The 22358-nt window shown below is 46.7% G+C and overlaps 2 protein-coding genes across 4 annotated transcripts in view; one reads left to right on the top strand and one right to left on the bottom strand.

Annotated features, from left to right (window-relative positions):
* Nucleotides 1-8087, top strand: part of FTSJ3 (FtsJ RNA 2'-O-methyltransferase 3) — a 29339-nt gene extending 21252 nt beyond the window's left edge. Inside the window, exons 16-21 of the mRNA XM_081166251.1 lie at nucleotides 697-856; nucleotides 4748-4836; nucleotides 5628-5730; nucleotides 6312-6495; nucleotides 6688-6782; nucleotides 7558-8087. Of these exons, the coding sequence (XP_081022377.1) occupies nucleotides 697-856; nucleotides 4748-4836; nucleotides 5628-5730; nucleotides 6312-6495; nucleotides 6688-6782; nucleotides 7558-7756 (830 nt within the window). The 3' untranslated portion in view covers nucleotides 7757-8087. The remainder of the gene's footprint in view (nucleotides 1-696; nucleotides 857-4747; nucleotides 4837-5627; nucleotides 5731-6311; nucleotides 6496-6687; nucleotides 6783-7557) is intronic.
* LOC308571342 (1-acyl-sn-glycerol-3-phosphate acyltransferase alpha-like) lies at nucleotides 4843-16628 on the bottom strand. Of its 3 annotated transcripts, XM_081166992.1 has the most exons (4): nucleotides 16507-16622; nucleotides 16032-16165; nucleotides 14608-14703; nucleotides 4843-5034 (listed from the first exon to the last, which is right to left on the bottom strand). In XM_081166992.1, the coding sequence occupies exons 1-4, from the start codon at nucleotides 16613-16615 to the stop codon at nucleotides 4999-5001; spliced, it is 375 nt and encodes a 124-aa protein (XP_081023118.1). In that variant the 5' UTR covers nucleotides 16616-16622; the 3' UTR covers nucleotides 4843-4998. The 3 variants fall into 3 exon arrangements, 1 of the variants encoding a protein (XP_081023118.1); XR_014001301.1 differs by lacking the exons at nucleotides 4843-5034; nucleotides 16032-16165 and adding an exon at nucleotides 15387-15558 and having other exon boundaries at nucleotides 10538-14703; nucleotides 16507-16628; XR_014001302.1 differs by lacking the exons at nucleotides 4843-5034; nucleotides 16032-16165 and having other exon boundaries at nucleotides 10538-14703.
* Between the last annotated feature and the right edge of the window lie 5730 nt (nucleotides 16629-22358).

Below are 22358 nucleotides of genomic sequence, written 5' to 3'. Positions count from 1 at the left end.
TAAGTCGCATATTTGAGCCTGAAGGATGACAAAAATCTATCCGTTCCTTGAGCGACTAAATGCAGACTTCCAGTGCCTGCCGATTTCAGGGGTGACAGCAGAGCTAGCAACTTCTTGAACAGTGGTAGGATTTACATTGCCTTCAGTAACCAGAAGAGCTAATATTGAATCCAGGATTGAAGAAAAGCCTGTGAATATAGGACTGCCGATAAGCTGTTGGTTTTTCACACTCTCACCATATATGAAGGGATTTCATATGCCAAGCTTGGCATCCATGTACACTGGTGGAGGAAAAGGAGTGCGGGGGGAGCGCACCACAATGCTGGCAAGGTACCATTGCGGCTGCCCCCTTGTGCACTGCATGCTCAACTCCCGCTGGCAGCTGCCCCGTGCGCCCGCCCCGCCCCCTCAGGCGGCGGGCCATGCCCCCAGGATGCGCGCCATGCCCCTGTGGGCAGCACACCCCGCCCCCCATGACGCACGCCAGCCCTGCCCCCACCTGCTCTCCCCCCCCCCAGTGCCGGAGCATGAAACTCTGCCACTGTCCGTGTATGTGAATCTTGACTCTCTGGGGCTGAGTCTCCTTCTTCGTTCCTTCCCCCCACTCACGTTTGCCCCAGGCCAGTTAGTTCAGGATGACTGATGGAAGGCGAGGGAGAGATTTACTCACCCTGTCTGTGGTTTTCTCTTACACAGCCTCCAAAAATACAAAGAGGAAAAAGACGCAGCCCCGGTCTGGTGCTGCGCTCGAGACGACACTCGAGGTAGGCCCAAAGCCTGAAGGTCCTACAGGTGCAGCTGAGGGGAAGGGTTCTGACACGGGGGAGAGTGACAGCAGCGACAGTGATGACGAAAGGTGAAGTCCTTTTAAAATAAATGCATTTTTTAAAATTAATTTTTAAATTTTACATCCCACGTGAACATCTTTCAACATACCAACCACACTGTTCTAGAAGATGAAGTCACATTCCTGTGTTTTAGCCCAAAAAGTCCTTCCGCATATTGCCATGAGATTTTGGTGGACTGCACATACTGTCCTCTATTTCTCTTGTGCTGCTGCTCTAGGTTTCTTTTAAAAAATCACTGTTTTTAAGCGCTCTCTTTCCATTGCACTCTCTTGCTTAATCCCTGTTGCCCCACTTACACAAATCCTTCTTAGAATCACCTTCATCGCCTCCCATGATGTTGCAGCTGAGATCAAAGTAGGATTTTAGTTCTGATGAAATGCATCCAGCTATTAAATCATGTTGGTCAAGGATCAGTGGGATTGCTGCTGTTCCCAACTGTCTTCATCTGCTGCTATCTTGTTATGTTAGGTTTTGGTATTATTGTGTATTGTGTTTTGAGCTGCCTCTGGGGTTTGTTTGTTTTTTACAAGTAAAGGTGAGGTATAAATATTTTCAGTTAAATTGAAAATATAGCAGGGGAGTGCTGTCTGTTTAGGGCAGTGTTTCCCAACCTTTTTTGGGCAAAGGGACACTTGTTTCATGAAAAAAATCTCGAGGCAAGCCACGCCCCCTCCAGCCAGCCGATTGGCTGGCCAGGAGGCGTGGCCGGATGGGATTTCCCTGCTCTCGCGGGGCTGAGATGGGATTCCCCGCTCACGTGGGGGCGGATGGGATTCCCCGCTCACGTGGGGAAGGGCGTGATGCCCGCAACCCCACCTCCTGGGGCAGGCCCAGTAGCGAGCGGATGCGCAGGCCAAGTAGCGAGCGGCGATGGGATGTGGGAGCTCGCTCGCTCGTCGCCCCGCATGTGCTCGCCGCCGCCGCCCCGCCTCTCACCGCCCGACTCGCCCGCCTCCACGGAACACAAGGCAAAGTTCCACGGCACACTACTGTGCCGCGGAACACCGGTTGGGAAACACTGGTTTAGAGACCTCTCCTTATTTTGCTCAGTGCAACTTAGCCGCTCTATGCATTATTCCATTATTTCATTTTTAAGGCTGCCTTACCTCTGAAGAGAATTAAACATTGTGAAATGGCACAGCTGCTAAACATTTGGTTCTCTCAGGTTTGACAATCATCATATGCCTCATGTAATGAGATCAGTTACAAAACAGCACAGCAGACAGCAGAAGATGAGTTTTAAAACAATACAAAAAGGGGGACACCTACTTCAGAGACCTACTCCTCCGGCCTGGACAGCTGTTTGGAACGACATGGCCTTCAGTTATTTCTGGAAAGTGCCGACCGTGGGGACCTGTCATATCTCAGCAGTGATGCTGCTCCACAGAACAGCCACACCGAAAGTTACTGTGGAGCAGGCTTCTGATAACCTTGGAGCTGGAAGGAGAAGCTCTCTGGCAGAACACAGTGGCCCATTGGGTAAACAAGGGATGCAGTATTCTCTCAAGGCCCCTCTTCCTAAGATGTACAGGGCTTTACGTGTTAGTACCAAAACCATCTTGACCCAGTGGAGGATCGGCAGCCAGTGCAAATCACACAAGCGAGGTGTATTATGTGTTGGCAGTAGTTTTTCCCCACAAGCAACCTAGCCACCATATTCTTCATCAGCTGCAGCCTCTGGACCAACCTCAAGGGCAGCCCCACACAGAGTTCACTGCAGTAATCCAGCCTTGAGATTAGCAATGCATTCGCAGCTATGTTCAAAGGATCTCAATCCTGCAACAGTAACAGGTCATTAAAAAACACTCCTAGCCTCCAAGGACACTTTAGCCTCCACCTAACAGAGCTGGATTCAGGAGCAGGAGCGTTGGTGGAGATCCCAGAGAAGTAAATCCCAGAGTTCTTGGGAGTTCCTTTCCAGCTGTCCATGTTGTTTAGATTTTGGTGAGCAGTATGCCTAATGTGACATTTCTAAGGTTTATTTTGTTTTTTTTTTATAAAATTTTTATTTGGTTTTCTGGTTTTATAAAGACAAAACATACACAAAGAAAAGACAAAAGACAAAAACATGTATAAAATCAGCAAATCCCCGTTTCATAAACTTGTTCCCTGACTTCCCCCCACCTCCCCTCGTGCATCCCAGTTTCAAGATTATATCAGCAAGTTGGTATTTCTCCTCTTAACAATCTTATTCATCTTGTTACCTTTTTTATAATAAAAATTAATTTTCCTAAGTTGGACTTAAGTTCTCTTCCATCGATTTTCATTTTATCTTAATTAAGAGTCATATTAACCAAACCTAGAAGTCTTAAGAGTTTTTAAGAGTCTCTTCTTCCCTCCCTCCCATCCCCGGTTTTTGTCCCTTCCCAATAAAGATCCAGATTCGAGATTCTCAGCCTGGGTTCCTCACGTCCGAGGCTTTCAAATCCCTTTCAGTCCCTCTCCGCCTGTCCTGTTGGTAGTCCTTTATGTCAGTCGTCAGGTCTGGGAAAAGCTCTTTCACCATCAAAGTGTATCCTCTTCCCACAAGGGGGTTCAAAAGTAACTGCTGGAGAATTTCCACAAAGCCTATCTCTTCACAATCAAAGTCCAAACGGAGGCCCCAATCGTATTTCTTTATTTTAGTTTTCTGTATTCCATTTTGTCCCGGGACCTCCTCCTTCTTCTTCTGTGTCTTTCGCAGAGTTGTAGTAGATATGTTCCCAGCATTTCCTTGCTTATGTTCCGCAGATGTCAGCTTTTGGTTGTTGCTTCCCAGGATTACTTCTTCTTTTTCTTGTTGTTTAGTCTCTTCCAGCTCTGTAGGTATTGTTTCCCATTCAGCTGTGGATTCTTTCTCATTGAGGTCCTCAATACTAAGAGCAGAGTTGCCTGTTCCCAAGGTCATAGTCTCAAGTTGTTTATTCATGGCCAAGCTCTGTTCTTGTAAGATTCCCACCAATTGAAACATCCTTTCGATTTCCACTAGTAACTTTCCTTCCACAGCCATTGTATCCATTGTAGTTTCACAGAATTCCCCCTAGGGGGAATCTGGTTACTTATTAGCCTTTTCACCAACAATCCTTTAACTGATTATTATTACTTTGTTTCCAACAGTTTTAGCTCAATTATAACTCGTCTTAGTCCAGAGGGATCTTAGATGATAAATTTTCCACTTTAAATCGGCCGTTTGACAGCTTTGACAGCTGTCAAACTCCGCAGCTCTTACACAGGCACCAAGGCAGGACGTTCCCGGGCCCGGGAGGGGGGGTTGTTTAAAGCAAAAAGAGGGTTCCCAAAAATCCACTCTCCAACCCAAAATTTCCCTTAGTTAAATCTCGGAAGTTAATGTCCTTTTTAACTCACCCCACCAGGGGTAGGCTCTCCAGCTTAGCTCTTGCGCCGTTGCTTAGATCGTCTGCAAGGGGGGGGTGCGGACTTCCTTTTAGACACCCCCCGCTCGTCTCCAATTCAAGGTAGAATTTTTATAAAGTCCCAATCCGTCTTACTCACGGGCGATTCTTTCAGTCCAAATTTTCAAGGAAGGAAGTCAGCGCTCTCTGGTTATGGCTCGCGGCTTCGCTCCACCGAGGTAGCGATCAACTCTCAGTGCCACGCCACCCCCGTATCCCCTCCGCAGCCTTTAAAAAGGCTCTTTGCGAATCAGGGGGGCGCTTAAGGCACCCGCCGAGTCTTCAGTCCGCAGGCTTCCGCGCCTGCGGTTTTTAAGGGTCCCCGCGTCGCCGGCGCGGCAAAGACCCATCCTCAGTGGAGCCGATTCCCTCCGGAGCTCGGAGGGAATCCGCCATTTCCAGATCGCGTCAACCCGGAAGTCCCATTTCTAAGGTTTATTTTGGAGGACATGGATGGGACGTGGGAGCGAAGGCGTCTCATAACTCCCTGATCTTTCCATGTTTCAGGGAGCAGCCAGCCTCACGCAAGGGAACAAAACGGCTCCGGTCAGAGGAAGAGCCAAGAGGCATTGAGGTGGTCCCCATTGATGATCCAGGTGAGGGTGAGCCAAGAATGGGGGCTTTTGTATCCTGGTTGCTTCCGCTTCCTCTCTGAACCTCGGAGCTGGAGAAGCCGCCTGGAAGACAGTCTGAAATGTTGTTGTTGCAGCTGCACTCACCCGGCAGTTCGTTTTCTTTCCCCAACAGTTCCCCAAGTGTTAATTTTTGCAGTATACTTGAGCTTCACACAACTTCTGTAAAAAAATGAAGAGATTTAGAGCAGTATACAGCAGTTCTTTCCTGCTGTTTTCATGTGGGACTCATAGAGGAACAGAAGCCCGCATATGCAGAAAGTGCGTAGTGACAGTGTCCAGTGATCTGAATGACATTTAGATATGTTTAGCCTGTAGAAAAGGAAGTTTGAGAAGGTGATATCACAGCCATCTTCAAATATGTGAAGATGGACCCTGCTTGTTTTCTGCTGCTCCAGAGGGTGGGACCCAGACCAGTGGATTCAAATTGCAGGAAAGGAAACTCCCGTTAAGAATTAGGAAGAACTTCTGTGGCAGTAATTCAACAGTAGAACAGAATGTTTCAGAATGTGATAAACTTTCCTTCACTGGAAGTTTTTAAACAGAGGTTGTGTGACCATCTGTTAGTTGTGTGACCATTCTTTAGTTGCGATTTTTGTATTGCGCGGGGTTGGACTAGATGAGTATCGGGGGTCCCTTCCAGCTCTAGAGTTCTCTGATTCTAGTGCTGCGGGGTGGTTTATCAGTCCCAAAGCCACATGGAAGACTTAACACAATATTCCCCACGTCTGAATGCAGCCTTTGTCTCTCTGCAGTGAAGCGAGCTCGGATTCTGGACCCTGAGGGCCTGGCACTGGGCTCCGTCATTGCCGCCTCCAAAAAGGCCAAGAGGGATTTGATTGATGACTCTTTCAACAGGTAATGGAGGGTAGGGAGGTGTTGGCAAGCTTCTACGTGTCCCTCATCACCTTTTAACACAGAGATTTGCATGTGAGCATCACCGCAGAAGTGTGATGCTTCAAGACCTTGCACCTAGAGCTGCAGCCTGACGCACAGATGCTCTGTTACACTTTAATTACCAAGAGAGATCACCAGTACACCAGAGCCCCAACTGGAGTGAAAAAGCAGATAGTTTATTGGTACTAAATGCGAAGTGGAAGGTGAACAGTAAAGCCTGCTATTTGTGGGGGTAGGGGGGCTCCAACTGCAGCTTTAACTGGAGCCGGCTGATTTGAACTTGACTTATTTTGGCTACTTTCACCTGTGAGCAGGTAATCCTGCTACAATTGGATCCTCCAGTCATCCCTGATCAGGCAAAGCTGTGAAGAGTCTCTGCAAGAGTGCTTGTTCTGAGAGCTTGCCTCCTTCGAGCTAAGAAGCATGCTTGAAATGTTTCCCCACCCTAAAGAGTGAACTGTGCCTCCAGTTTTAATTTTAGGGAGGGGAGGGAAGCAGGCGCTTGTTTTGATCTGCCTGCTTACTGCTCTTCCTGCCCCCAGATACACCTTCAACGAGGAAGAAGACGAGCTCCCTGAGTGGTTTGTACAGGAAGAGCACCAGCACCGGCGCAAACCGCTGCCCCTGGATCGGCAGACGGTGGAGGAGTACCGCCAGCGCTGGCGCGAGATCAATGCCCGGCCCATCAAGAAAGTGGCGGAGGCCAAGGCCCGCAAGAAGCGGCGGGTAAGCAAGAGAGCAAGCTGCCCATTCACGCACACAGAGTGGGGAACTGCCCTTTACCAGATCAAAAGATCTGTCCATCCTTATTGCCTTCTCTGACTGGCAGCAGCTCTCCAGGTTTATTCCAAACCCCACAGGAACCCTGCTTGCCTGCCCTCTCCCTCAGTGCCCTGACTGCTCTGTCCCTCTCCGCAGATGCTGAAGAAACTGGAGCAGATGAAGAAGAAAGCAGAGTCGGTGGTGAACACCGTGGACATCTCTGAGCGCGAGAAAGCTGCTCAGCTGCGCAGGTAGGTCTTCAGCTTGGGGGGGGGGGTGCTTCCTGTGGAGAACAGCAGGGTTGCTACATGAATCCCACAGGGCTCACAAAGGGAGATTCTGTTTCCTCTTGAGGTCTGCAGTGTGTAGATATCACAATATTCTTCCAACTGCATGGAGGGGTGGGGAACCTGAGGCATTTCTAGATGTTGCTAGGTTACAACTCCCATCGGGCCATGCTGGCAGGGCCTGATGGGAGTTGCAGTCCCACAGCAGGGCCGCTAGAGCCACCGTTCCTAACCAATCACAGAGCAGCTTCCGTAGCGTTCCCAAACGAATGAACCACCCAGGCTCTGGGGAAAGCCAGGCCTGCTGTGCTTCAGATGTAGCTAAATCAGTCCCCTTGGAACCTGATAAACTAGTTAGCTTTGTTGGGGCCAGGCTTCTAGGATCAGATTTCCAGATAGAAACTGGAGAGCTAGCATGGTGCAATGTTAGCAGTCTGGGAACTCAGGAGACCATGGTTTGAATCTCTACTCTGCCATGAAGCCTGCTGGGTGACCCTGGGACACTCACTGTTTCACAGCCCAAACTTACCTCACAGGATTGTTGTGAGAAGAAGAAAGGGAGGCGTGGCAACCTCCCTGTTTCAGAGGAAAGGCAGGATATGAATTGAATAAGTAAAACAGCAACTAAATAAACACAAGAGATTCTGAAGCAATTGTACAGGGTTCTGAAGAGAAGCCTTCGCTCATAACTCCCCACTTTCCCTGTGTCTCCCCCCCCCCCCCACTTCTCCAACAACAGCATTTACAAGAAGGCAGGGATAGGCAAGGAGAAACGGCAGGTGACCTACCTTGTGGCCAAAAAGGGCGCGGGGCGGAAGATCCGGCGCCCTGCTGGAGTCAAGGGCCACTTCAAAGTGGTGGACAGCCGCCTCAAGAAGGACATGAGAGCCCAGAAACGCAAGGAGCAGAAGCCAAAACATCGGCAGCGGAAGAAGTAAACCATTTTGCCCTGCTGCTTTGTGGTTGCTAAGCGATCAGGCCTCTTGCCACCCTTGAACATGTCAGGATCTCGAACTGCGCACCAGGAGTCTCCAAGCAGAAGCTGACCAGGTTTGTTGAGATGTCAAATGGAATTTCAGAATTCCTGGCACTTGATTTGGTGGCTGGTGGCGTGAGCTGTATGTGCATTGGGACAACATTGCCTGGGCTCATTTTCTTCTATCGTGGCCCACTTGCAGCTCACCAGGTGTGTTTGTGGAGAGGCCTCTTCATGAGTTACCTCCCTTCAAGGTGTCTGCCCTTGGTTATTAAACATTGTTTTCTCATGAACTATTCTCTGGCTGCTTTTATTTTTCTTGTCAGTAGCGCTGACACTCTTTTAGAGTGGTAGGGTGTTCCTTGTATTGCATCAAAGACAAACATCCCTCTCTCCATTGTTCATAGCTTTAATTGACATTCCCCTGATTACAGACGTGTGGCACAAGATCTCGGGCATGTTGGGAGTAGGTTCCCTAATGGATCAATCTGTTTTTTTGTTTTGGTTTTGTTTTTTAAATGATATTTATTGAGAATTTAAAATTACAGAGAGAAAAAGAAAAAGGAAAAAGAAAAACAAAAAAGGAATTAAACAGTACAAGTCAATAAAAAGAAAAAAGAGAACAAAACACACAATACATCAAAACCAAAAACAAAAGCAAACAAAAAATTAAAAACAAATCCAATATTCCCAAATCTTTATCTTTTGTTAACTTGTTTCATTGACCTCCTCACACTTCCCTTTTTTGTATTCTAGTTATTATCTCAGCAAATCCTTTCCATCTTTCGCTATATTCTGTCATTAAATTATCTTAATTTATTTTAACCTTATCTTACCATAAAAAGCCCTAAAACTTAAAACTTATTTGTACATAACTCCTTATAGCATTTCTACTAAAGCCAAATATTTTCATTCCAACATTTTTTCTAACACTCATTAATTTTACAATAATTCTCTAAATGAATTTTTAAACTTTCTTCCAATCTTCATCCACCGTCTCTTCTTCCTGGTCTTGGGTTCTGTCAGTCCTTTCTATCCATGCCATCTAGTCCATTAACCTGGTGATCTTCTATCCGAGGCTCTTAACTCTTTTCCATGTCCCTTCTGCAGATCTTCATATTTATACCTGCACTTTACTTTGTCTTCTGCTGATCTTGTTCTTAATTTCCTTCCTTTATCGCTGAGGAGTAGATCTCGGGGAAACTCCAACCTAACAATGTCTTTATCCCTTCTCGACAGGTCAGCCCATTCTCCATAGTCAGCACTAAAATCCAAAAGGTATTTGAAGGCATGTTTCAAAGTCCCTCCAAAGTTAAAGGCCCCCACAACTCCAGACTCCCCCTGGCCCAAAACCAAATCCCAGAAGCCAGAACATCCCTGCATAGGGGGATCTATCCAACTTCCCATCTCCAAACCAAACGAGACTCCATCTCTCCAAATCTGACTTTCTCCAGATTCAGTCATCAAAAACAACAGCTTATGTTCCTGCAAGGCCGCGGCTCTCTCCACGTGTATTACTTGAGGTTCAACAACAACCTCCTCCTTTGTCTTCTGCACAACTTGCCCTGTCAAAGCAGATTCCTGGGTCGGTTCCTGAGTGGTTTCTATATAGGTATTCACTGTTTGTCCAAAATTATTAACTGCAACAGTCATCAAATCCATCTTCTCATGTAGCTGTTCCAGTAAAGCGCTTGTCTTGCAAAAAGCAATCACTAAGGCTTCTTCTGCGGACATTCTTGTTCAAGGTCAATGTCTGGTTCTCACGATCTTTAATCTCTGCAGCTGGAGAATTCCCCAGATCGACTCCAACAACAGTTTCAAAAGCTCCCTCTAGGGGAGACAATTTCTATTTGTATCCGTCCTTTTGAAAGCAGATCCAGCAACAAAATTACTTTCGTTTTTCAAATATTTTGTTCCTTTTAAATGCAAAAGGAAACACTGGAATCAATATGTTTCTCTTTTTTAGCTATCTGTCAAGAAACGTTTTATTCACAGTCAATGAACTTTCCCAAAACGTCTGTCTTCCTGGCACCCCGTTCCCAGGTTCAAGACGGTGAAAATTTATCTTTCTTTACTCTCTCTCCTGCAGGCTTAAACAATCTAAGATTTCCCCCCTCTTCTCCTGCTTCCAAGGGGGGGTTTAGTAGTTTTAGCCGATGGAGATTTAGTCCTTTACAAAAGACTTTCCAGACTTTAGCTTGCAATGTCTTTGCTTCAATCTATTTACAAAAGCAGAAGGCGGACTTCCTGTTTAGAACCTTCCCGCTTCGGTGCCAAATTAAGATGTTTCATAGTCCAATTTTCCGTTCTACTCACGGGTAGTTGTTTAAAGTCCAATTGTCCACAGGAAAAAGTCAGCGCTCTCCGGCAACAGCAATGCGGCTTCACTCCGTGAAAAGAGCAGTCGATTCGAAGCACCGCGCCACTCACCCCACGTTGCTCCGGATCCCCGAAACCAGGTTTCCCCGCGAGTAGGGGAGGCGCAAAAGGTGCCAGCCAAATCCCACATCCACAGGCTTCTCCCGCCTGTGGTTTTTGGTGGGTCTCCGCCTCGCCGTGGCGGTCCAGACCCTAATTTCCACGAAGCGGATTCCTCCCGATCAGAGGAAATCCGCCATTGCCGGAGGCGCTAACCCGGAAGTCCCTTAATGGATCAAGCTGTTTAGGGCTTTAAAGCAGGCATGGCCCATTATTATCATAACATGTCCTTTACTAGCAGGTGCCAGGTCAGGTTATAGGAATTAAAAACCAATTACCGTCCCTGGAATAGGGCGTGCCTGGAAAACAAACGTTTCCGGTGTCAAAGGCCAAGGTAAAAAGGCATGTCTTCAGCACTGTCTGAAAGCTGTATAATGAAGAAGCCAGATTCACCTTTTTGGGGAGGGAATTAACACAATTCTGAGGGGGTGTGTGGAAATGCCACTCTTAACACTCAGGACGATCTGTAGGCTGTCTTTCAGGTATTTGGGGCCTCCTCTCCTCCAAGAGTTTCCTGCGAAATAGAGTTGATTTGCTAAACCACTGTAGCTCTGTGAACGGAATAGGGTCTTCCGAACAACTCTCAGCAACCTTAACAAACTACAGATCCCATAATTCTCTGGAGGAAGTCATGAATTTTAAAGCGTCATGCTGCTTTAAATGCATACTCCTCTACTGATTAAATTGGAGCATCCTGTTTTTGGGGGCCCAGAAAGATGCATGTCCCTGTTTCCTTCTGGAAAATGTTGGAGGTTATGGAAATGAATGGTGTGAGTGTAGCCCAAGCCTGACGCACAGACAGTGCAGCAGGCCAGAATGATCTTGGCATCCAATCACACGTGCAGATTTTGAAGCGTTTGGCTATCCTTCCTAGATTCTCACATTTGCTCTGCATTTGTAGAATAGTTTCACAGCTTTCCCTAGCAGGGATGGTCGTACTTGCCTTTTCCGCCTTGCACTCACTTCATTGGCACCAGACTGAAATCTCCATTGGCATACAAAAATTTCCTGCCCGTTTGCTTCAGGTTCAAATCCAGACACCACCTCCCACGCTCAGCTAAGAGATCTTCTGATGAGGGCGAAGCAGGCTTAACCTTGCAGGAAGTTCCAGCTTATGTCATTTGGGCACCTTGGACTGCTGCAACAACTGGGCAGATGATTGGATGTGGCAAATCTCGAAAAAGGTTGTGTTCACCTGATGCATTCAGGTCAAGTCCATAAATAAAGACGGTAGAGTCCATTTGTTAGGGCTTTGAAATAACAAAATCTGGAGAGAGGAGGACCCCTACATCTTGCTCATTGAAATTATAGGGCAAAATGCAGAATTAACAATATAGACTCAAAATACGTTAGGAATCCAAAGGGGCACAAAACAAGGATACCCACTGTCTCTCTATTCATCTTGGCCCTGGAACCCCTAGCAATCCAACTCCAAGCAGCCCCAGATATCAAGGGGGTGGTAAGAAGAGGTAAAATCTACAAACTAGGGCTTTTTGCAGACGACCTGATGGTCACAACACCAGACCCCATCAACACAGCAACCACCCTAACTAAATAACAAATTCGCACCCTAAATATATAACACATTGGTGCCGGGCCTACAAGTAAACTTTGCAAAATCTGAGGCTATGTGCTTCAACACCACCATCCCCATCCAAAAGGTACTCACCAACTACAAAGATAAAACTCTGCTGCACCAAATTCGGGTACCTAGAAACCTCAACAAACTATGCTTCCACAATTACAAGCCTCTGTGGTGACAAATCAACAGAGACTTCACCCTCTCAGACAAAATAGCCATGATCAAAATGATCACCCTCCCAAAACTAACCTATTTATTCCAAACCCTCTGAATCTGGATTCCCCCAACCAAACTCTCGAAGTGGCAGAAAAAACTACAGGTGTTGATTTTCACACACAAAAAGCCAAGAATAAGCCCCAAATACTTGCACCTCCCCTCCTCAGGAGGAGGATGTGGAATCTCCAAAATAGAATCTCATTATATTGCCAGCCCATGTACGTCACATCCCGTATATTCTAGAAGATGAGACAAAACAATGGGTCCACTTGGAGAGAGAAACCATCGAAACCATCCCCACAATAGCATACCCATTTCTCCCAAACAAAGTAAAGAAAATCCTCACAGCACAGAACAAGCTCACATAGTCCATGCTTAAAGCATAGAAGGGAAAAGTAGGCAAGCTATCACCATCCCCACTAACCCCCCTGTCCTACCACTCACAAAACCTCCAGATAAAAACCTGGCAAACCAAAGGCCTACACTGTTTAAAAGACTTCTACAAAAACAACAAACACAAGAAATACAAGACAAACTAGGACACACCCAAATACCTTGGCTTACACACCATCAACTACATGCCTTCTTAAACAATCTAGCAGTAAAATCAGCGGTCTATGGGCCCTTGACCACCTTCGAAAACCTCCTGACAGCAAAGGGACATGGCAAAAGGATGGTATCCACAATATACAAAATACTGCTCCAAAATTCCACAACCCCTCCCCCCGACACAATCAAAGAACAATGGGAGCACGACATAGGCTATGAAATTAACCCCACCCAATGGACTAGAATGTGGTCTAAACCTCCCTTTAAATCCATCTTAGCCAAAAGATGGCTCTGAAACCCATCTGCAGGTGGCACTTAACACCATGGAAACTGGTGCTGATACTTCCAGGAACCTCAAAGATGTTGAAGAGGCTGCACCTCCACAGGCACATACCTCCACTTGTGGTGGGAATGCCCCCAAATCCAACCTTTCTGGACAGCAGTCCTACAAGAGATATACAAAATAACTAAACAGGTTTTAGAACTCACCCCAGAACTGGCCCTACTGAAAATCTTCCAAGATCACAATGGCCACTCACATTATATAGAGTTTATAACCCACCTACTCTCATACCAGACACCTCATAGCCAGACACTGGGAGGACCTGTCATTACTAAATATGGTATCAAATTGTATGAGAAACAGCCTTACTAGAAAAGCTAACCATTAAACTGAAACTGACAAGGGGACAAATAGAAGAGGACACCTTCACCCCAGTATGGCTCCCTTTTATCATATGCCCAACAAGAGAACAAGAATCCACCGACAGTACAGTATATGAATCAATCTGACTTACCTGACCCAACAAGCCCCCCCCCCAATGCAAGCAAACCCCACTGCAGACAACCACAGACAACCAACCACACCCTGCCCCCCATACCTCTCACTACTAAGGAAATGTAATAAACGAATAGAAAGAGAACCTACCCAGTTGACGCTGACACAAAACACCACACGTACACTTCCAAGCACAATTCAAAGTGTTGGTGCTGACCTTTAAAGCCCTAAACAGCCTCGGCCCAGTATACCTGAAGGAGCGTCTCCACCCCCACCATTCTGCCCGGACACTGAGGTCCAGCGCCGAGAGCCTTCTGGCGGTTTCCTCACTGTGAGAAGCAAAGCTACAGGGAACCAGGCAGAGGGCCTTCTCGGTAGTGGCGCCCGTCCTGTGGAATGCCCTCCCGTCAGATGTCAAAGAGATAAACAACTATCTGACTTTTAGAAGACATCTGAAGCCAGCCCTGTTTAGGGAAGTTTTTAATGTGTGACATTTTAATGTATTTTTAATCTTTGTTGGAAGCTGCCCAGAGTGGCTGGGGAAACCCAGTCAGATGGGTGGGGTACAAATAAATTATTATTATTACTACTACTACTACTATATAAAAGAGTATACCGGTAAGTCTCACCACACCACCCCCCTTCTCCCCTCTCTTCTTCCCCAACCTTATACTGTACTCAACACTAATGTCTCACAACAAATGTAACTGATTTATAAGAAAGACAGTACAACCTGAAAAAAGAGACAAGGCATGTACTTTTGTAAACCAAGAAATAAATAAATAATATTTTTTGCACCTGGCTGACACTCAAAGATTACTGAAATATATGTGCTTTGAAGCCTCAAAGTTTATGTTAAGGATAGACAATATATTAAGGAGTTTAACAATGAAGGGTAGAGTGCTTGGAAAACTGGAAAAAGGTGTGTGTGTCGTGTCTTGTGATCAGTTCTGTAGGGCAAGGCTCATCTGGGCCTTCCCCAGTACCCAATATTTTATTCAAGTTGGCACCCCTGGTTGGGGGGCAGGGAGATCAGTTTGGGAAGCATTTTGATACTCTCTCAGATCACAACTGTAACAAATGTTCAGGAATGGTAAACCTGAGTGATGAATCACGTTTTGCCACCAAAAATGTAGCATGATTGACTCATGGAAGCCCATGAAATCCGTCGGCATGAGACAAATATCTATTTCACAATTCACACGTTTACCTGAGCCTTCACAGCCACACTGAAGACTCCTCGCTTGAAGGGATGTACTGTGGCCGTCCGGTTCCTGGTGCCTTCTGGGTAAACCCAGACCCTCAGCTGCATAAGAAACGGGCAGAGAAAAACGGCCACAGATTAGAATGTGTCCACGGACCACATCTTTGGAGATCACAGTGAAATATTATTATTTCCTCACTCTTTCCAGTGTATTTTGGCCTGTCACTCAAGCTGCTAACGGTCTAGCTGGAAACCAGTTAGAAAATATGAGACTGCATCAGGACTGAGGCTATGCCTACCCTGAATGCCCTTCTGCCCCCAGGAACGGCTGCAGTTCCTCAGCAGGGCAGACTCCTTTCTCATTTGTTCCCTGGGGCAGATGGCTCTAAAGCCACATTCTCCTTCTAGTCATGCATGGCACGCATCCTTTCTTTACTCACCCACCTGGCAAAATCCTCTTCCAAATATCTGGTGCGCAGAGCAAAATATTTCACCACCCCAGAGCCCAGGAAGCTTCCTTCTACCAGGTGAGGATCTCTCCAAGGGCGTGGGCACAGAAACTTCCCCACCACCTGCTGCTACTTAAATTAATATTTTTCAGCTGGAGATGCCAGCAGCTGGAGCCGTTGTATTTGCAAAGCATGCTCTCTACCCCCACCCCAAGCGATGGCCCCTCCCAGGGGCTGCTGCAGTCTCATAGGGTCCCTTTGACTCCTCTCCCACCAGCCATCCTTTCCCAGCTACTCCCCTCCCAGAGCTGCACCCCTCTCTGCATGTGCTCTCACGTTCTGCTGCAGCAGGGTCCTTGCGATGTGATCCATGGTTTCTCTGGCTGAGCGCTTATTATTGTGGTCGACAAAAATGAATTTGGAAAACCACAGGGTGAAGCCCAGTGGGCCCATGTACATCATCTCCTTTTTGGTATCACACAGCAGTCAGGATATAACTCCGCTATCACTTGGGAAGGAAGGAAGACTTCCTTAGAATGTGTCAGAATGCAAACGACTTTTGGGTCGTTTGCATTCTGACACTTTGTGAGAAGGCTTTGTGGCTAGAAATTATTCTTCCTGGATCTTCCCTGCTCCCAACCTGTCTTCCTGGACATGTATTCAGCTTTCGTAGTGGTGAAATAAATTGCAAACATTGCCATTCTTCCAGTGTTATTTTCCAAGAAAAACAGATGCTGGATCTCGCCACGAACACCTCCATTGTTCTCCTAGAATGGCAATTATCTTTTAGTTTGGAAAATCCCCACCACCACCCTGGCACCAATTTGATTTTGAGTTGTAAGCTCACATCTTTTGCCTCCTCTCACATGTATGCTGTGCTCCTATCTTGCCTCCTCCCTGAGGCTGGAGATGGAGCACAGCAGTGCCAGATCTACAAATTTTGCCATGATGGGCAAAAGTCTACGCTGCCACCTTCCTCACCTGCAGGTGGGTCAGAAATGAACCATTCTGTTGCAGACATATAGGCCTCAGACAGAGCCATAAGCAGCCGCAGTCAGGGCCAGGATGGAAGGATGAGCAACCAATGCCCCTCGAGGACCCGGAGAGGGAGAAATCTGTGGTTAAGCTGGTGGGGCGTTGAGGGAGGTGTCCATGAGAGCCTGTCCAGATCTCAGTGATGAAGGAGGAGACAGGGCAGCCCTGAGAGGTCCTGGGCTTAGATAAGCGGATGGAGGGGGGGTGCATGTCCTGCAGCACACCCTCCCTTTCCTTCTCCCACACTTCATCTGCATCATAGGAAGCAGAGCAGGATGTCGCCTTCTGCCCCCCCCCAACCTGCCCCCCCCAGGACACCTGTCCCTTTGATCTGGGCCTGGATTATGCTCCTGATAAAATTTGTATCTTTTCCAAATAAGTTTCAATGCAAAATTCCAAAAGCGACAGGCTAGCAACATACCCAGAACATCGAGAATGGACTGGTGGTTGGCAACAACCGTATACGGCCTCTTGGTATTCAGATTCTCGGAGCCTTGAGCTGTGATTTTGACGCCAAGGAAATATTTCATTTGCCGCATCACATCTTTGCCGAAGCAAAGAATCCTGCAGGGGGCAGAAAACAGGCAGGCAGTGTGGACAAGGAACTGCATTTATTTGCGTGTTCATACCTTGCCTCCTAAGCAAAATAATTGAGGAAGCTTACACTGTGTACAAAATACAATAAAAGAGATGGATTACTAGGAAGAAGGAAATACAATCCCCTCCCTGCCACCTTCAATTGTTGCAACTCCCACTTTGCTGCTGAATCTCTAGGTCACTCAGCAGGTCTCTGAGGAAATAGTTCCAGTCCATAAATGTCTGCTAAAGCTGCTGGTTGTTAGTATCCCACAGACTAAGATAGAGATGGGGACCCTGCGGCTTTTCCTTGTTGCTGGACTCTGACTGCCATCAATCCCAGCTGGTGAGACCAATGGTCAGGGATGGTGGGAGCTGTAGTCCAGCCAGATCTGAAGGGTTTCAGCTTCCTTACTCCATGTTGTAAGCCACATTCAGGCTCACATTTTGAGGGAGTCGTTAAGGATTGCCCCCTCCCATTGCCCCTGCATATAACAGTAGGCATATTGTTGCACCCCCATCCCAATCTTACAGCAGAGTGAGATTTCAGGGGTCTCTGCATTTACCCAATCCTTTTGGGATTGAGGTAAAATGGAGACGGTGGTGTCTTTATGATAGATAGTTTATTTGCACATACATACAACCTGAGTTTGGGGGATGGGATTCCCAGCATTTACAGCCCAAGAGAATCTCACGCGTCTCCCATATGTGCAAAGTCTGTCTCAGACTTTAAAGAGACTTCGGCCATGGCTCTGCGTCTCTCCCTCCCACTTGCAGACTCGAGAGGACGTTTCTTCCCCACCCCCACAATGTGCTCTGATCCCACCACGTTCTCAAGCTTGCAAAACTTTTCCCACCCCACCCCAACTGTTTGCTTACATCAGCCGCATGGCAATTCTGAAACTGTATTGTCTTTGCTAACAAGTCTGGTCTTTGTTTCTTAATGGCTTATCTCCCAGGGGATTCCCTGGTCAGGAGGGGAAAACAAAGCAGGTTTAGCCTGTATTTTTACACTGGTAAATCTAACATCCAGTGGTTCATTCTTGAAGATGGACTTCTGGTTCTTGAAGATGGACTTCTGGCAAGCGATGGGCTGCACCTCACAACGGTTGGGAGAAATGTTTTTGCCAAAAATCTCAGAAACCTCATCAGGAGGGCTTTAAACTGACTAATGTGGGGGAGGGAGACAGTGCTCCTGAAGGTAGGAGTCTATCAATTGATGAAGATGATCATCCAAATGTCATAGACCAAATGGAGCAAACAGCACGCAGACCTAGTGGTGGGAGGAAAAAATCCTTAAATAAGAGACACGGGGGAATGATTAATGGACTTCAATGTCTGTACACTAATGCGCAAAGCATGGGAAATAAACAAGATGAGCTTGAGCTCTTGGTACAGCAAACTAAATATGACATAATAGGCATCACTGAAACCTGGTGGGATAAGTCCCACGATTGGAATGTAATAATGGGATACAATCTATTTCAGAGAAACAGACCAGACAAGAAAGGAGGAGGAGTGGCGTCAGGGATGTGTATACCTGTGAAGAGATCCAAGATTTAGAACCTCAAAGCCAAAGTGAGAGCATTTGGGTCAAAATTAAGGGAGAGAAGAATAACAGTGACCTCATTGTGGGAGTTTACTATAGATCCCCAAGCCAAACGGAGGACATAGATGATGCCTTCCTGGAACAGATGGCCAAGCATGCAAAAGGAAGGGAGATAGTAGTAATGGGGGACTTCAATTACCCGGATATTTGTTGGATGTCAAACTCAGCCAAGAGCATAAGGTCAAACAGATTCCTCACTGGCCTTGCAGACAACTTCATTGTCCAGAAAGTGGGAGAAGCAACAAGAGGAACAGCCATTTTAGATCTGGTCCTAACCAATGTTGATGACCTGGTTAGTGGGGTAGAATTGGAAGGATCATTAGGCCCGAGTGATCATGCTCTTCTGAAGTTTACTATACAGCGGAAAGGAGCAGCCAAGCATACTAGGACTCAATTTCTTGACTTTAAGAAAGCCGACTTCATAAAACTTAGGGAAGTGCTGGGTGAGATCCCATGGACAGTAATACTAAAAGGAAAGGGAGTTCATGATGGCTGGGAGTTTGTTAAGAGGGAGATAGTAAAAGCACAACGTCAGGCAATACCAATGAGACGGAAACATGGAAGGTGCCTAAAGAAGCCAGGGTGGCTATCTAAAGAACTTTTAACTGAGTTAAGATTAAAAAAGGATTTGTACAAAAAATGGAAAAGGGGGGAAACCACCAAAGAGGAATTCAAACAAATAGCCAGCATGTGTAGACACAAAGTCAGAAAAGCTAAAGCACAGAATGAACTCAGGCTTGCTAGAGAGGTTAAAAGCAACAAAAAAAGCTTTTATGGGTATGTTCGTAGCAAAAGGAAGAACAAAGAAACAGTGGGGTCACTCAGAGGAGAAGATGGTGAAATGCAAACAGGGGACACAGAAAGGGCTGAACTCCTCAATGCCTTCTTTGCCTCAGTCTTCTCCAATAAAGAAAACAATGCCCGACCTGAAGAATTTGGAGCAAATGATTCAGCAAAGGAAACACAGCCCAGAATAACTAAGAAGATAGTACAAGAATACTTGGCTAGTTTAGATGTATTCAAGTCTCCAGGGCCAGATGAACTGCATCCAAGAGTATTAAAAGAACTGGCAGATGTGATCTCAGAACCACTGGCAGTCATCCTTGAGAATTCCTGGAGAACAGGCGAAGTCCCAGCAGACTGGAGGAGGGCAAATGTTGTCCCTATTTTCAAAAAGGGGAAAAGAGAGGACCCAAATAATTACCGCCCAGTCAGTCTGACATCAATACCAGGGAAGATTCTGGAACAGATCATTAAGCAAACAGTCTGTGAGCACCTAGAAAGGAATGCTGTGATCACCAATAGTCAGCATGGATTTCTGAAAAATAAGTCATGTCAGACTAACCTGATCTCGTTTTTTGACAGAATTACAAGCCTGGTAGATGAAGGGAACACAGTGGATATAGCCTACCTTGATTTCAGCAAGGCATTTGACAAGGTGCCCCATGATATTCTTGTAAAGAAGCTGGTAAAATGCGGTCTTGACTATGCTACCACTCAGTGGATTTGTAACTGGCTGACTGACTGAACCCAAAGGGTGCTCATCAATGGTTCCTCTTCATCCTGGAGAAGAGTGACTAGTGGGGTGCCACAGGGTTCTGTCTTGGGCCCGGTCTTATTCAACATCTTTATCAACGACTTGGATGATGGACTCAAGGGCATCCTGATCAAATTTGCAGATGACACCAAACTGGGAGGGGTGGCTAACACCCCAGAGGACAGGATCACACTTCAAAACGACCTTGACAGATTAGAGAATTGGGCAAAAACAAACAAGATGAATTTTAACAGGGAGAAATGTAAAGTATTGCACTTGGGCAAAAAAAATGAGAGGCATAAATACAAGATGGGTGACACCTGGCTTGAGAGCAGTACATGTGAAAAGGATCTAGGAGTCTTGGTTGACCACAAACTTGACATGAGCCAACAGTGTGACGCGGCAGCTAAAAAAGCCAATGCAATTCTGGGCTGCATCAATAGGAGTATAGCATCTAGATCAAGGGAAGTAATAGTGCCACTGTATTCTGCTCTGGTCAGACCTCACCTGGAGTACTGTGTCCAGTTCTGGGCACCCCAATTCAAGAAGGACACTGACAAACTGGAACGTGTCCAGAGGAGGGCAACCAAAATGGTCAAAGGCCTGGAAACGATGCCTTATGAGGAACGGCTAAGGGAGCTGGGCATGTTTAGCCTGGAGAAGAGGAGGTTAAGGGGTGATATGATAGCCATGTTCAAATATATAAAAGGATGTCACATAGCGGAGGGAGAAAGGTTGTTTTCTGCTGCTCCAGAGAAGCGGACACGGAGCAATGGATCCAAACTACAAGAAAGAAGATTCCACCTAAACATTAGGAAGAACTTCCTGACAGTAAGAGCTGTTCGACAGTGGAATTTGCTGCCAAGGAGTGTGGTGGAGTCTCCTACTTTGGAGGTCTTTAAGCAGAGGCTTGACAACCATATGTCAGGAGTGCTCTGATGGTTTTTCCTGCTTGGCAGGGGGTTGGACTCGATGGCCCTTGTGGTCTCTTCCAACTCTATGATTCTATGATTCTATGACCTTAATACTCAAAGCACTGATTGAAACCCAAAACCCAAGAATTTAAGGGAGGATCTGGTGGGAGAGTGCTCCGGGCTATCTGCAGGCCCCTGGGTCTCCGAGCGTCCCCCGGTAAGCATAGCTCTGGAAAAGGCATCCCCTTCTTCTCCAGGGTGCTCCAGCGACATAAACCAACTTGATTTATGCAAACTAGCCTTCTCTTTTGACACAGCAAAAGGAAAGAGGCATTGTAGTTCTAAACTACTATTTATTTACAGAATATTTACAGACAACAGCATTATGGCGTCTGTTCTCTCCAGCTCTGAGAACAAATAGGGCAGCGTAAAAGTGAAGGTACAGTTTCACAGACACACACCGGAAGAGAGGTAAGACAGTCTTCCTTTCTCAGGCTCCACTCAGACAGGCATGTGAAATATACCAATCATAAAATCAGCATCGGGGAGCTTGAAATTCTAACAGGATCTGGAACCCAGGAATTCAGGGGACTCGTGGCACCCCACACACCCACAGTAGTATGTATGTCAATGGTGAGAAGGGCTCTCAGGTGCATAGAACTCCTTTGTGGGGGGGGGGATCCTGGGCCAGTTGGGACTACATTTGTGTTTAGGATTTCCATGCACATATGTTTTTACAGGGCAGGGCACTCCACCCAGGCCTCTAACTCCCTTAATTATGGGGAGGGTGGCTGATATCTGCCCACGGCTTTCTATGCCTTAGGCTGCTGTTTATGGTCCAGGAGCAAGGCTATAAACAAATGTGATGGCACCAGTCCTACTTGCGGAACACTCTGAAGTATTGCTGTGGGTTTGTAATACTGATCTCTAAATCAGATTAGTTGCTTGGACGAGAGTGTGAGCACCACAGCATTCAACACTTGTTATTCCCAGGAGCTGGCACTCAGAGACATATTGCCACCCAGTGCTATTTTTATAGGAAAAGAGGTGCCAGATCTCACTAGGAACGCCTCTCTTGTTCTCTTATAATGTCAATTGCGCCCACCTAAGAGGTGCCGGAAGTGACCTGTCCCTCTTGTTTGTTAACCGCCTTCCGCACATGGCCGTGTCCTTCAGGCAGCTCGGACTGCTGCAACATCTGGGCAAATGGCTGGACATGGTAAATCTCAAAACAGACCTTGTTCTCCTGATGTGTTGAGGTCTTACACCAATGGGTTTTCTAGAAGCATTCCAAAGACTCTGCTTGGTGACTTGACACCCCCCCCCCCGGCAAAGGTCCTTGGTCTCAAAAGGAGGAGAAACTATGTCAGCACTGAGGAGGCAGGTTTAGTCACTTTCTGAAGACTGTCCCTGTCTCCAGGTCTGGTGTAGTGATCAGGTGGGATTGCTATGAGGAATTATAACATTATAATTATAAGCCATCTGTGTCAGCAATAAAAGCATTGCGTTGACTGGGTTTAAACTATTTTGATATGATTCTTGATCAATCCACACCTCTGCATCCCTGTTCCATTTCTCTTTCTTGACAAGTCACATACTGCATGCAGGCATCCTGGGTCATCAAAGATAGTGGGCAG

This window comes from Podarcis bocagei, assembly GCF_964188305.1.
Source record: "Podarcis bocagei genome assembly, chromosome: 13".
NCBI classification, from domain to species: domain Eukaryota; kingdom Metazoa; phylum Chordata; class Lepidosauria; order Squamata; family Lacertidae; genus Podarcis; species Podarcis bocagei.
This window is presented reverse-complemented; position numbering and strand designations above follow the sequence as displayed.

Excerpts from the sequence above, each read along its gene's own strand:
- LOC308571342 (XM_081166992.1), bottom strand. The coding sequence starts at position 16,615 with ATGAAATATTTCCTTGGCGTCAAAATCACAGCTCAAGGCTCCGAGAAT. Across the intron at positions 16,166-16,506 it reads GTCCATTCTCGATGTTCTGG|ATTTCTCCCTCTCCGGGTCC; the intron begins GTATGTTGCTAG and ends GCTTAACCACAG. Across the intron at positions 5,035-14,607 it reads GTGTGGCTGTGAAGGCTCAG|AAGTTGTGTGAAGCTCAAGT; the intron begins GTAAACGTGTGA and ends ATTTTTTTACAG.